The sequence below is a fragment of the Adiantum capillus-veneris genome, chromosome 16 (genome assembly GCF_014529385.1).
Source record: "Adiantum capillus-veneris isolate H3 chromosome 16, ASM1452938v2, whole genome shotgun sequence".
In the NCBI taxonomy this organism is placed as follows: domain Eukaryota; kingdom Viridiplantae; phylum Streptophyta; class Polypodiopsida; order Polypodiales; family Pteridaceae; genus Adiantum; species Adiantum capillus-veneris.
Window position 1 is genome coordinate 107273491 of NC_140946.1, and position 15309 is coordinate 107288799.

A 15309-nucleotide genomic window follows, 5' to 3' on the forward strand; every position below is an offset into this window, starting at 1 on the left:
TGGTCCTACCTAGCGTTCAAAGTCTCACCAAAAAGGTTTTTTTTTTAGGAGATGCACTAGATTTATGCTTTTAGAGCATGTTGGAGGTGGCGTCCATGTTGAAACCGAGTTAGTGGTCTCGTATTGCAAATCGTAGGTTGCTAGTGATGGTCACAATTCCCATCTATTTAAGGGACTGTTGGTTGCAAATTAACAAAGTCTCCATCTACACAAGCAAGTATCTCTTTACGTGTAGCTTTTACTACACGTTTTGGTGAAGGGTTGATCGATTGCAATCTCAAAAAATTCTCTTGAAAGGTTGATCGATTTCAATTTCAAAATCGTATGATTTTCACGTGAGTGCAAACGAACGGTTGTTGTAGGTGATGCCTTAGCCTTGAACAAAGAAGGTTTTCTCAAGAATGTAACATGCAGTCATTGACTAGCGGATGAGGTTACGTGGAACAATAATGCAAGGCTGCCTCCTCCCATTGCGCTTGCCTCCTTTTCTCGATCAACTACTCTCTAACATCGCTTTCTTTCAAGAAGCAACTTCATGAGCCAGTACTTATGCCTGCCTTTGAAACACCTCCCATCGTCAAAACTACACCATGTCTTCTTTCACCCTCTATTAGATTGTATGCACAAAATCCCTCAAGTTGACCTACACTCCAATGCTGCTGCTATCAAACACAGATGGTTTCTATTGCTTAATACTAGTCTTCAAAGTTTCTCTTCTTCTACAATCTCTTTTGAAGCTAGCCATCAGAATTTTATTTTTTTTTAAAATGAAACATTTCCAAGCCTTTGAAAACATTTGATGTATCAAAAGCAGACAATTTGGGTGCATTACAAATATTACCTTGCACAAGTAAGTCATTTTTCTCAAATAACAGTTTTTTCTCTTTTCTTTCTTTTTCCTTTCTACACAATTTACCCTATAGGCCTCACAAAACTAGACAATTTTGCAATAAGTGAAGGAGATCCTCACTAATCACTTTGCTTCCTAAACATGCATAAGAGCATATCCCCAAGCATATCCCTTTAGTTAATACCTTAATTCCAATAAGAAAAGCTCCACAGAATACCATTATCATCCTTCACCTTGTTGAGTATGGCGTCTGATTAAAATGGCATCGGAAGTTGATTAATAACACAAAAGGCGGTGTTAAGAAACACCTTCAACGATGGGAGTGATATTTATGCCGCCGCTTTCTTGGGTGACTTTGGGGCTTTGGCTGCCTTCTCGGCCTTCTCTGCGCTCTTCTTGGGTAGCAGAACCTGGTGGATATTGGGCAGCACACCGCCATAAGCTATGGTCACCCCACTCAGCAACTTACCCAGCTCCTCATCGTTTCTGATGGCAAGTTGGATATGGCGAGGAATGATTCTATTCTTCTTGTTGTCACGGGCCGCGTTTCCAGCCAGCTCCAACACCTGCGCACAAACACAAAATCAGCTATGCAGACAGACCTGCTCGGATTAGGAGCCACCCTCTTTGATCTTCGCTCGAAACTTCCAAAATTAAAGAGCGCCCACTTCTCGTGACGAAAAACAGAGCAAGATGAGAACGATGAAGCACTTACCTCAGCTGCGAGGTACTCGAGCACGGCAGCAAGATATACAGGGGCACCGATGCCAACGCGCTTGGCATAACGACCCTTCTTGAGGTAGCGGGCGAGTCTCCCCACGGGGAATTGAAGGCCTGCTTTGGCAGTCTTGGAGACGCCCTTCTTCCTGGCTACCTTGCCGCGCCCTCCCTTACTGCCCTTGCTGGAATCCATACTAAGCTCTCTAACAAAAAACAGGAAGTCTCTAAAGCCAAGGAAGTCACTAAGCTTCACGCCTCTGCTGCTGACCAAGGTGCTGCTCCCGCCTATATGTACCTGCTCGATTTGAATTTCGAATAGCTACTCCCGCTTATCTTCACCGCTCACGCAACCTGTTTCATCGGACGATCCAAACAAGTCCTCACCAACTCGGATCGCCCTTGTTCACACTTGCCTTTCGTCCCAAGGGAGAGTCTCACAACAATAACAATAATCAAAGAAAGTAATACTGGCCCCTAGACGGTGAGGCGAGGAGAGTGAGACGAGGCTTCACTATGTGGTTGCATGTGTGTAACTTAGGTCCCCGCGCTCCGTATTGACTCGCTGGCAAAGGCAAGGGCCGAACCCCCAATTTTTGCCTCACAGTCTCAGAGTCCCCCTAAATCTCCTCTGCATGAAGCAGGCTTGCATGGTAAGCAAAGTCCCTCAGCTAAGGAGGGAAAGAACAAACTCAAAGAGAACTAGATCTCCGTTAATTGGGTGAACAAAAATGTTAACCCCTACCACATCCAGTACCTCCCGAATAATTATTATTGATTATTCTTTGAGGACTCTAATAGTGCCTTGCAAGTTCTGTGTGAAGGGCAATGGCTGATTAAGAGCACCCCTCTAGGGTTTCGATCCCAAGGGGACAAGCCCTCTTGTGTTCCCCAAGTGGGTGGACATCCTTGATCTTTCGATTGATTTTTACCCCTGGTTAAGAAACATAGGGAATATGGTTGGGAAAGTCTTAGGGCAGAAATCAAGAGAGGAAATTAATCCCAAATGGGATCCCCAACTGCTGATTGAAGTTGACATCAATAAGGCTTGAAGGACTTAATCCCTATTAAGGAGAGTATTGGATTTCTTCTACACTCCCAAAAGATCCTCTATGTAAATCTTCCCAATTCCCAATGCATGTTATCATTGCCATGCCTAGGGGCATCTCATCAAAGATTGCCCTATTCTCAACAAGGACAAGGGTCCTTCTCACTCTATTGGTGACAAACAACAATACCAACAGGCACCTAAGAGGAATTCTGGTAAGCAAAGCAGAATCCCTAAACATCCCCAACCCAGAACTAGTAATAGGTTTGATGTGTTGCTTGAAGATGTCTTTGATCCTATGATAGAACTTGCAGAAGACCCTAACTCAAAAAAGGCACAAACTGAGAAAAGCACTACTAAAGTGGACATTAAGTTAAATCAGCATGCTAAAGAATCAGAAGCAAAAGAACCCAGCTTTCCTATGCAACCCCCATCCATCCCCATTATTCATACCAAAGGTTTTTCCTCTAATAGCAATGACTTAGGCAATGATAATGAAGTAATAGACAGTACTCAATTCACTTCCAAAGACATGGAAGAAGATTAACAAGAATTCTCGAAGGAGCTGGAGCAATTTCACAACATTTATAAACAAGAGCTAGCAGCTTCTCTTGAACCTCTTGCTGACACCACTATGACCCAAGCAGAGGAAGAGTCTCTTCCAAAACAGATCCATGGAAAAAGTAAGAGGAAGAAAGAAAAGAACTTTGATTCTACAAGAGCTTTAGTCTCTCTTGCCAAACCTTCAAAATCTAGTAAGCATTGAAGTGCTCAAACATCAAAGGTCTCTCTTTAAATTGCAAGGGCCTGACTCATCCTGTCAAAGCTCTTGCCATCAAGAAATGGCTTTTTGACTCAAAATTGGTGCCTAACTACATCTGTTTACAAGAGGTTAAGGCTGCCAAAAAGATCTTAGAGGTTAATCTTAAAAGAATCTCTTCTAACATGTATGGTTCACCACTAACCACACTTCAGGTAAAGGGGGAGCTACTATTGGACGGATACAAAAGTATGCAGACTATGTCTCTGAAGTCAAATCCTCTGACAAGGGTAATTGATTTCCATTACCCTCAAAGCGCCCTTCAATTACACTCTTTTGAATGTATATGCTCCAAATGCCATATCTGACAGGTGCTCAAGCTGGTTAGAAATGTCTCAATTTGCTAACCCTATTCTGTTGGTAGGAGATTTTAACATGGTGAAAACTGTAGCTGACAAATGGATGCACAAGGGACAGTGTCTCTATGGAAAAGAGAAAAATGCTTGGGAAGACTTGACGTATTAGATGTTTACTTGGTGAGCTCAAGGCTCTTTTTGCAATATCTAAACGCAAAAGCCACCACGTGACAATAGATTTAAATTTATTTATTTTTAACATTGCTCCCATGAAAAGCTCTTAAAAAAACTATGCCGTGAAAAGCTACCAAGTGAATGAAATGATAAGAAAAGCATTTTGCGTTGCTCAATTGCTAAGCAGTTCGCAAGTTCCCCAGAAGAGCTCTGTCAGCAGGTTTTTCTCTGACCACTCTTTGCGAGAGAGAGAGAGAGAGAGAGAGAGAGAGAGAATTTCTACAGACGCAGTCTAATGTTTGCAGCAAGTTCACTGTGGGTAAAGAATCCTTGACTCCCCATGAGTAATTACTATTCACGTGAGTAATTGCTATAGGCTTCACAAGAAGTTTTGGACAGATTCTCACAATAATTCTCACATTGTGACCTTCCTCAACATCATGATCATGAGCTTCTGGGAGGGAGGCACCGCATACCTAGCCACGTACGATTGGGGGTAGGGGACCGCCGGCCCGGCTAGATAGGTATGATTGGGGGTTGGGGACCGCCGGCCCTGTGGGGGGGCTGGCAGTCCCCTACCCCCAATCGTACCTAGCTAGGTCTGTGGTGCCTCTCGAGCAAAAGCTCATGATGTTATGCATTGTATGAAAAAGACTCCATTTTCCTACATGAGAAAATTTCTAAATCTTCTTGTGCTTATCGAAGTGGCCAGCTGAACAATATGTCCAACTTCAACTACCTTACTCAGCTCGACTTATACTCATTTTTGCAAGTGTGACTAGTTATGGCCAGCATTATGCCATACCAAGTATAGCTTATGCAGATTCAATGACCATGTGCCTTGATTGCCCGTCCTTCAATGTTCATGGAAATGATATGCAGCATGTCCCGACTCCCCATGCCTAATTCTCAAGATTCACACCAATTATTTTCCGCGCAGTTTGCCCGTGCAGCAGCAAGCCGGTGTCATGCAGCTCCGTTGCCATGATGAGAAAAGAGCAGAGAAATGCAAGCTAAGCTTCTTTGAAGCCTACACATTAATTGAGCAATGATCAGGGCTTGATAACAGGCCAAGCTTAATGATTAATGTATGTCAGATGCGGCTTAGAAGGGCCAACAGATGCCTCAATGATGCCAAAAATGAGTATGCTTGCAGTGACCACAGATGAGAGATTATGATCTAGAACTGTAGTGCTTGAAGTGCTCTACCGGCCTGTCTTTACGACTCGTCGATTGGAGTCATGGTGAAGAAGTTATGGCAGTTTGAAGTTTGAGTCGATTGCAGATCCGTACCGGATTAGGCAACTGCAGCTCAGGTGGCAGAGATGAAATGAATGCACGGGCCTGAAGTGCTCTCTTTGTGGAGCGTGTCGGTCTATTCAGATCAGTGATCGAAGTCCCGATCGCTAAGATATTAGCCGTTAAAGATTCACCGAGGACCGGCTCCGTACCAGTCCGGTCCGCTCGATCGGAGTGCCATATGATAATTTTTGGGGTTCAACCAAGCTGCTCTAGAATAGAGTGCAATTAAAAGATCCATAAGTGCTTGAGGAGCATTGTGTTCGGAATGTCGTCTCTTGAAATGCAATGATTGCGGGATAAACCCAACAGAAGCAGGGCCAGGAAGCTGGCTATTTTCAAAGACAAGGTCTTTCTCAAAATGCAATTACCTATATTAGCATCTTGAAGCATGTGGCATTGTGCAAGATGATGATACGAGAAGTTAAACCCTTGATGAGATTGTTCGATAGGCGCTGCTAGGGGAAGATGAGGTGTTTGGCAGTGCTTTAGTCGATAAGTACGCCCAAATGTGATGCCCTTAGTAAGTGGCCGCCTGCCCAAATGAAATTTATGGCCGGTATATATGCCGACTGTGATGCTTGGCGATGTTACGGTCAAAATGTATGCCAAATGTGATGCCCTTAAGTAGGGGACATGCTTAAAGGCCGCCCAAGGGGTAGTGGTCGCCCAAGGGCTAGAGGCCGCCCGCCCAATGAGGCAAATTGGCCGCCCAATTAAGGGGCATGGCCAATGGCCACCCATATTAAAAAGGGTGTAAAGCCAAGAAAGGGGGGATGGCGGGCAGGGGCGGAACAGAGCTGCGCAGATAGCGAGAAGAGCTCGTGCAAGGCGGAGAAAGCGTCGGCTGAGGACGACAAAGAAACAAAAAGTGCCCATCATGCCATGGCGCAGCATTTCGGCGTCAGTCCTGCCGACGTTCGTGAAGGCCGAACCCGGCACTGCCACGTCACCTAGGTAGTTCCCGCGCCACGTCATTAGCGCCGGCGCCACTGCCTAGGGAAGGCACGCTATTAATAGTGAGGGATGTTTTTGCATGAAGGGTTATCAACGAGGAGGTGAGAGGAAAACGAGTGAAGCTGGAAGGCAAGAAGAAGAGGGGGAAGGAAGCAAGGGAGCAGAAAAGCTCTCTATCCTCTCTCTCGACCTCGGCTAAAGAAGGCATAACAAGGGGAGGAGAACCAAGCCAAAGAGGACAAGGCAAATCTATTTCTCTCTCCCTCTCGAGCATGAACAAGAAGGGAGCCAAGGCGAGGTGTCTCTCTCTCTCTCTCTCGTATTGAAGGGCGAAGAAAAGCTCGAGGGCACAAAGCCAAGGAGGAGGTAAGCTCGAGCTTGGCGAGGACTGAGCAAGGCTATCTTTCTCTCTCTCGCTCTCCAATCAAAGCATAGAGGATTAGGGTAATGAGGACAGGAAGGAAGAAAAATTCTAAGCAATTACTCTCTCTCTTGGAATCAAAGCCTCGGAAAAGCGGAGAGATAAGCAAGAAGCTTGAGCAAGCCGGCAAGGGATGATTTGAATCAGGATACGACTATTCCTCTCTCGGCCATAATCAAGAGGAGGCATAAGGGAACTAGGCTCGGCTTCAAGCTCACAATTGAATCGGAAAACCTAGGAACTCTCTCACTCAAGAGTAAAAAGATCTCGGCAAGGTAAAGAGTGATGCTTGGCAAGAGCAGATAAGTAGATTCCGGCAAGATAAGGTATTCAAGAAAAAGTGAGTTAGAGGACCAAAGGCGATCAGAGCAAATGGATTAGAGAAGACGTAAAAATTCATAAACGGCAGATAAGTAAGTGCATGCGCACAAAGCAGGATAATTGGTAATAAATGAAGCTTGATGATCACGGTAGTGAGCAGAATTGAAGACTGTAGAATCTACGGGTATTTGAAGCAGATAAAGCAACAGGAGGACATTTCCACAACCGTCATCATATAGAGATTGAATTGACATTCTTTTAAGTCCGGTGTCGTTAACGGCCCGGTTAATTCTGTAAAGCGGGAGCCTAATGTTGGACGGGAGAGACTCACACACCCATGAAGTGCATGCAAACACTACCTAGATCAACATAATGTCAATCGAGGACACAGATGACACGATAGGCACACGGAGGAAATCTCTTTAGCTTGTCAAGCTGAGACCATCCTACACATACAACACTCTGGAAGGCCAACTAAACCACAATCAAGAACCTCACTGCTCTCAACTACACCACCTAGCCACATACACACATACGGAAGGTAACTCACCTAATCATGCCAGATTCATACGAAACTTAAGGAACATCATCCCCTCACTGGGATACACCTGTCCCTAAGCTACTACACTCAAAACCCTCACTCTAAACCCATATGCGGAAAACGCGTAGGATGACAGAGCAGAATTTTGAAAGTGCCCGAAACTGAAATTTATGAGTACCTATGCGTAGCTTATGTCGCCACGATTCTATAGACTACTAGCACGCAGAAAACAGACATCGTTTGATACTTTTACGGACACAAATAGCTCATAGATGCGTCGACGTGTGCGCTTCGTCTCGCGTGGAATGCTTGGCGTTGTCGCGTAGCTCTCCTCGAGCCTACAACAATGGTGCAGTCGGATCTCCAATGCCTTGAGCGAGCAGGGCGTAGCAAGAGGATGAAGCTCACACTCACTCTCTTTCTCTCTCACACACAGTAGACGACAGCGCTAAAGTTTGATTATGATAAAAGTCTTCTTTACAAAATGACCTAGGTACCTTATATACTAAGGCTACCTTAGGTTTAACCAAAAATGGGGTTGAAAGGGTCAAATGGCTTTGTATTTACAATCCGGAAGTGCCATTGCACCCCGGCTTCTGAAACTAGAATAACTACTCATTACAAATGACGTTTATAGCCATAATCCACAGCATTTCATAACTCGCAAAAGATAAGACTTTGGTACGAAACTTGAGTTATGTTGTGTTGTTGACCCAGCGGTCAACATTCCCCCCTTCCGCGTTCATGTCGTCCCCGACATGACCTGATTGTCGATGGCGATGTGGTCTTTGCTGTCGTTTTGTTGTTGTAAAGAAAGTATAAACGATAGCCTTTGCAGTAGCTTGTCTTGTTCGTCCAATCCGATGTACATAGTCTTCACATGATTTAGGAAAATCATAATTGATGACGAACTTTATGTCTTTCACATCCACGCTCCGAGCTGTAGCATCTGTTTCTGTCATTATAGGTCTACTGCCATATCTAAATTCAAAAAGAACCCAATGTCGTTTAACTTGACTCTTATCATCATGGATAGAGAAAGCTCCATCCATCACTTGCTCCAGCAAATCTGTCAATTCGGAGTATTTGTGATTCTCAGAAACAACTTCTACAATCTGTAGAATTGAGTGATTGGCTTTCTGATCTTGTGAGCCAAGGACAACTTTGTAAGGATTTTGTAGAAATTGTATGGCTAAACCCTGAACTTCTTTAGGCCAAGTTGCACTCCAATGCAAAGTCTGTCTGTCATGCCGAATCCAGGACTTAATTATTCTAATTTGAGGTTCAAAACCTTGCCGAGCATTCGATGCACATTATCAAGGACAAGCTTTTGAGATCCTCTGAGTACCCTTATGTCTGCTCTTTGTCATTGAGGACTTCTTTGTTCTTGAGTTATGTTGTTTTGTTGACCCAGCGGTCAACACTTTGCTGTTGTTTTGGCTCCATCTGTTGCACTGCTTGTATCTTTGTCGAACCACAACAAGAACTATGATCCATTAAAGCGGACATCTATCATCATAACCATTCATCTTTTGAGATCCTCTGATTACTTTTATGTCTGCTCTTCTTCATTGGGGACTCATTTGTTCCTGTGCAATCATGTTGTTAGTGTTTTCTGCAGCTTTGTCATTGTAGGCCATTCTTCGACTCGCCATTGAGGAGAAGTATGCTATGATCTGAAATTGGTGCTCCAATTCATTTGTCAATTGATTTGAGTAGCATTTCCTTATTGTTGATGTAGAAGGAATATGTACAAGAGGATAGTGATAGGTGTCTTTAGATTAGGGTCTAAAACCTGGATGACCAAAGGGAAAAAACCCGGTGGGAAAAAAAATGCCTTTGGTATACGCTCTTATTGGAGTTGAGTAGTTGAATGTGATACAAGTTCATGAAAGGTGAGTGCTTGGGTGAAACACGGAAAGAGTGCCTGATGCAAATGCCAACTATGGGACACTCTATATGCATATGAGAAATTTGTCAACAAAAGCATGCAATGTGAAAGAAGGAGATGATGGGCCTTCGAGGAATAAATGTAGCACATGTGACATCAAAAGATGTCTCAATAGCTTCCACCTTTCCAAGAAGGGTTTTCGATGTAGAAGTTTCTCCACTCTTATCTCACTATGCTCAGTATGTGAGTGTCTTTTGGACCTTCTCCTTCACTTCACCAGACTTAAGTACTTAGACTTCGACTCTTTTGCTCACCTATACCAGCATGAGCGACACAACGTAAATATGCTCAACTCTTCCAGCTTGAGCAGTACCTAAAATAGCTAAGACGCTTAGACCACAGAGATTATTACTTGAAGCTTTGGGACTAACACCTCACTCATTTTGTGGCTTAGCTACTCGACTCTGACTTGTATGACTTGTCGGTTACATGTTGACACTGCTTTGTGACAAGTTCTTCGGTTGTTGTAGTGGCTGCTGAAACATACTTCGTGAAGTTTCATCGTTTCCCTGTACCTTCTTCTCTTTGTAGTGCTCAGGCCTCTTGTCAGTCTTTTCGTCATGTGGATTATGGACTTTTTTTATTTTTTTCTTAATAATAAACAAAGAAAATCTGAAAACAACTCAATAAAAGAAAAATCATTCAAGTAGAAATCTAAATGCTATGTACACTATACACATGTCCCTAGGGGCTCATATATGGATTTTGTCCCCATACTCCTCTGTAACACTACTATGAGGGCATATACTCTAAATTTCGTCAAAAAATTATCACAATAAAACACAAAAATTCAATGCATCTCACAAAACATTTCCCTCTAATAGTCATAATGTTAAGTCCGCATTCAGAATGCCTCCCCCCTTCCTATTTGGAGTCATCCTTTATGACAGGGTATCGCAAAGGGTATGTGTTGTGCTTGGGAAATCAAAAGTTGTGCCTATGAAGGCCTTGTAATGTAGTCCTATTATGCATACATAGTCAATGCATGGAAAAGATTTATGTTGTGCAAGATGTGGGTATAAGCAATTTGCTTATTGGAATTTGTTGGCGAGGCTTCCTATTCTAAGCAATGTAATGGTCTTTGAAGCTCTTGTATCGTTGCTTGATTGAAGCGACTTGCTCTCTTCTAATTGTACTGTAATCGTAGGAAGAATTGTAAGAATTCAAGCGGCGATGCACTGACAGCAGTTTTGTTGTTCTTCTTTGGGACCCATTTCTTTGTGATTATTGGCTGTTTTGTTGTTGGCTCTCGTTTGGGAACCCATACTTGCCCGTGCTTTGTTTGTGTTTGAAGAGACTTCTTTGGGATCCACCTTTTTGTTGTGTGAGTCGACAGTGGTCTTTGCTTCAACCCTTGTACGCTTGGTTGGGGACGGGATTTAGGCTTTGAAAGTTGATACTGTGGTTGTTTTGGAATCCAAATGAATTCCTGATTTTTTTGTGCTTGAATCAACTTCTTTGGAGCCCAAACCTGAGTTGTGAAAGCTTGCGACTTTGTGATATTCTTACCCGTTCATGCACACTTTCCTTGTTTTTGTTTTGGTGTTGGATCTTGTGATTTGGCATTAGAGATCTTTGTCTTCTTGATCCATATCTGTTTTTGGCCGATCTGGCTTTTTGGTATCCAGATTTGTCGAGCTTTTTGGCTTTGACTTGTTGTCCTGTTCTTTTGACCTGTCATGGTTGTTGCTGAAGGGGTTGGTGATAGTAATGGCCTGAGTTGATGATAGGGGATGTCGTAAGATTCATCACTATCGCTACTATCCTCAACAAGGTTGACTTCTTGTACTTTCCCTTGGTTTTTTGGCTGGTAGTGGAAAGTTACTCTCTATTTGCTCGTGGGTGGTAGTTTCTTGGAGGACTTTCTAGCCCATTGATTAGAGCATTGTTAGCTCGTTGCTCTGGTCGTATTCCTCCTAGCTGAGTCTTTGCATCTTTATTAGGAGCCCTGTATGAGGATGATTGTGGTGGTTGTGTCTTCACCGAGGACTTTGGAATCCACTTTTGATGCACTTTATTCGTGTAGCGATGACATTGATTCTCGGGTCGTTGATCTTCTTGAAGCTCGAAGTGTTCTACAGAGTCATAGAACTCGTCGTCTTCTTCATCTTTTGATTCTCCACATTTCTTCGTTTGCTCCTTAGTTCAAGAGCTTGTTGATGTCTGGATCTCTTCGTTTTCCTGGATTACACTCACTGCAAAATAAGGAACGACATCATAGCCATTTTCATCACAAAACTTTGTTGTGGGAGCATCCTCCACGGCACACGTCCAGAGTAGCCAAGATGTGTTCCCATCCAAAAGGCTCTAACTCTTCTTCAGGAAATGGTTCTGGGATATAGTCCTTATCCTTTATAACCCGCTCTAGGATACATCCCTCACGTTTCAAGCTACCACATTGTGAAGCTCCACACATCCACAGTTCTTTAGGCTTACCTAACCAAGGTGGAAGTTCTGATCCTGCTACTGTGGCGGAATCAAACTCCTCTACTGGTGTTCTTGTCACATCCCTATAGCTATGGTCCCTCAAGTTTATCTTTGTTATGGTTTCCATATGTCTCAGATATATATGGTCATAACCCCAATCTTGGACCATTTTCAATTGTCGCATGAATGGTCTTCCCAGAATGATTTCATAGTTGTTCTTCTTGCCAAAGTCAACAACAACAAAAGTGTGTTCATATTCAATGCCACAAGAAGTAACAAGTACTTTTTCTAGCAGTCCTAGGGGCTTTTCCTTGTGTTCATCTGCAAGCTGCAGGGTCATTCGTGTGGATATCAAGGCAATTTTTCCCCATTTTTTCCAAACCTCTGTGGTTGCAATGGCCACACCAGCTCCACTGTCAAGGATTGCCATGGTTTTTACACCATTGAATTCCATAGGAAGGGTGGTGTTTCCATCTTCTCCCTCGTAGTACTCGCCTACCTTGTTTAATGGCACTGGCCTAGTATTTAGATGAGGCATTTCAAGCTCTTTGATGCCTTCCTCGATTTGAGTCATTGGGGATTTTACACCAAATTTCTCTAGACATTTACCCACATTAGCCCACATGTTTGGTCTTATTCTGAGCAACTCGGCTAACATTATTGTACAAGTGACTGGGGTAGATAGAATATCTACTAGCCCCTTTGAATCGATGGCTTTGTTGGGAGACAGTCTCTTTGATGGGACTGCAACCACATCTGACTTGGTCTCGTACTCTCCCATGTAGGATGGTAGTGTTCTTAGCGAATGGGGTTGACTATCCATAGATTGTACAGATCCTTTCTCGCCCCAATACGATTGCACGTCTAGATTCATTTGAGATCCAGTCTCAAATTCCTCTATTGGTGGTAGAAACACTCCTTGTTCATCACCAGTCTTGTCTACTCGTCTTCTTAGGTCATCGGCTTCATTGGCCTCTCTGACTTGTTTCCACAATTTGTCAAGACCATCTATCTCTTTACAATCCTCAGGTATAGCTTGGTGAAATCCCTCGAAAGAGTTATCCATGGTATTCAGTACTATCCTTGGTTCTAATGCTGGGTCTTTGAGGTTTGGTCTGTGCTCATGACTAGAATCTGGCTCTTTTAGTTCCTGGTTTGGTGGGATTACTTGTGTAGGCATGACACGGATCACATCCTCAGGTTTTGCAACTGGTGGTTCTAGTAAAGCTTGGGCTGTTTGAATCATTTTCTGGCACATTTCAAACCTTTGCTTTTCTAGTTCCGCATAGGGATATGTCATCCACCTGTGTTCTTGGGTTTGATTGTTTTTGAGCCCCACATCATAGGCTTTCAAGAGGGCATCTAATGTCTCATTAACCTTCTCTACCAACACAGATCCTCCTGAACTAGCACTTCTTGGTTTCTCATCCGTGGATGGTTCTTCTAGAGGTTTAACCATCTGTGTAAGAGAAGGTGCCTCCTTTTCCTCGTGTTGTTTTATCTTCTCCTCAGCTTTGATAAGCTTCTCATCTAGGGATTTTTGCTCTCGTTCCCTGCGTGCTTTCATCCTAGTCTTTCTAGCTTTCCAACTATTTCGTTTGCTCTTGGTTTTTTGACTTGGTGCGTCTGTCTTTGGTCCATCATCTGTCTTTGGACTCGTGTCACTTTCCACGTTCTTTGTCTCTGGATTCTCATCAGCTTTCTTTCGAGCTTGTGCTCTCGTAACTACTTGAACTGGTACGACATTTTCATTTTCTGAGCTACTAGGTAGCTGAACAATCTCTGATACATTTGTCGTGCTTTTCCTGATTTGGTTTGGGTTTTTCGGGCAATCGGGGATCAAGTGAGTGATTCCACACTCAAGACAATAGGCATTTACTTCAGTGATCTCCGTATGAGGACATTGTTTGACCAAGTGGTTGTCACGACTTTTGTGACAATCTGTCTCTGGTTGAGGAGATTCTTTTAGCATTTCCTCTTGGCTATAAGCAAGCTTTGACCTAGATAAGCCGCTATTTGCAATGAATCTCAATGTCCTTTCGTCCATTTCATACCTTCTTTCTTTCGACTGAAACCCAGGAGGTGGAGGTTGTACCGGCCTCACCACTCCATGTGTTTCTCTCACATTTTGTTGCTCCGAAGGATAGTACTCACTTTGGTTGCTATACCACATTGTAGTTGGTACTGGCGTTGGTTTATTTGATGCTTCCATCATTGGCATGTATCTCATGTCTACCGGCATTCTAGCACCTGGCAGCGGAGGTTGTTGTCCTAAGACAAGCTGTGGTCTTAAAACTCCTACTGGTCCTGGCGCATTCCCCGTAATGTATCTAGGTGGAATAGGTGCTTCTGGAACAGGTTGTACATACCTCTCCCTAGCATTTTCCATGCTATAATAGCACTCTTCCCCCGTATGGTTCGTCCATTTTCTCTCAATTTCACACCACTTCGGCTCTCCCGAATCAGACCTTACAAGAGGAATCAACCTCTTGACCAAGTCGTCGATAAACTTTTCTTGATCAATAGGTGCCGTTGTCTTGTCAATGGGCTCACTTATCTGTGAAACACTGTGCTGAGAGGATGTGTCATCTCCTTGACTCTTTAAGTCCTTTTCTTTGTATGCCTCACAGTTATCCACTAGATAAAGAGCTTCTTTGATCAACTCGTTTAGTGTCATCCTCCTTATCATATGCAGATCCTTCTGAAGGCCCGCATGTCTCATTCCCTAGATAAAGATCAGCATCAGTCATGCTTGCGTAGGTAATTCCGCTCTCGGACAGAGCTTAACATATCTCTTGAGCCGTAATGATGCTTTGCGTATTGATTCATTCTCTTTCTGTTTGAATCTATGGATTTGTGAGACCGTGTTGTGAGCAATGCCTTTTGGCGAGAATTCTTCAATAAACTCCTCAAACAACTCATCTAGGGTCTCAAAATCCCATTTTTCCACCGAGTCGAACCATGTAGCTGCATCATCTTCTAGAGTCAATCCAAATCCCGCAAACTGTGTCGCAAAATCTGAAACTTCCTCTGCTCTAATCACTATTCTAAAAGCCGTTACATGATGTCTCGGATCTTTATCTCTGGAGTATTTTCTGTTTACCCATTTCTGGACTTGGGATGGTCTAACTCGTCGATTGTCTACAAGTCTAACCAGAGACTCTCCCAATCCTTCTCTCGTTATCGCTCTTGAAGGGAATCCTGGTGGCTCTCTTCTTGGAATTCCTATAGGAATTCTCGTGTTTGGTGGAGGCATTTGTGGTCCTTTATTGACCAAATATCCACCTCTTTCTAGTACAGTCTGTGGATTTGTGCTTTCTACAACTCTGTATTCTCGTCCATACTTGTCGACAACTATAGATCTCCATTGACAGTCGACTCCGTATGTGTAGACATATAAGAGCTTGTAATCCGTTATCTCTTCTAGGTATGGATATGAGCACCTATAAAGATTGACCTCATTGTCCTCAATGTATCTATATAGTCC

General features: G+C 43.5%; 1 protein-coding gene across 1 annotated transcript; it reads right to left on the reverse strand.

Annotated features, from left to right (window-relative positions):
- Positions 1–329: 329 nt before the first annotated feature.
- LOC147439600 (histone H2A-III-like) lies at positions 330–3988 on the reverse strand. Its single transcript, XM_086485422.1, has 2 exons — positions 1566–3988; positions 330–1416 (listed from the first exon to the last, which is right to left on the reverse strand). The coding sequence occupies exons 1-2, from the start codon at positions 1761–1763 to the stop codon at positions 1180–1182; spliced, it is 435 nt and encodes a 144-aa protein (XP_086341548.1). The 5' UTR covers positions 1764–3988; the 3' UTR covers positions 330–1179.
- Positions 3989–15309: the final 11321 nt, after the last annotated feature.

Excerpts from the sequence above, each read along its gene's own strand:
- LOC147439600 (XM_086485422.1), bottom strand. The coding sequence starts at position 1,763 with ATGGATTCCAGCAAGGGCAGTAAGGGAGGGCGCGGCAAGGTAGCCAGG. Across the intron at positions 1,417-1,565 it reads TCGAGTACCTCGCAGCTGAG|GTGTTGGAGCTGGCTGGAAA; the intron begins GTAAGTGCTTCA and ends GTTTGTGCGCAG.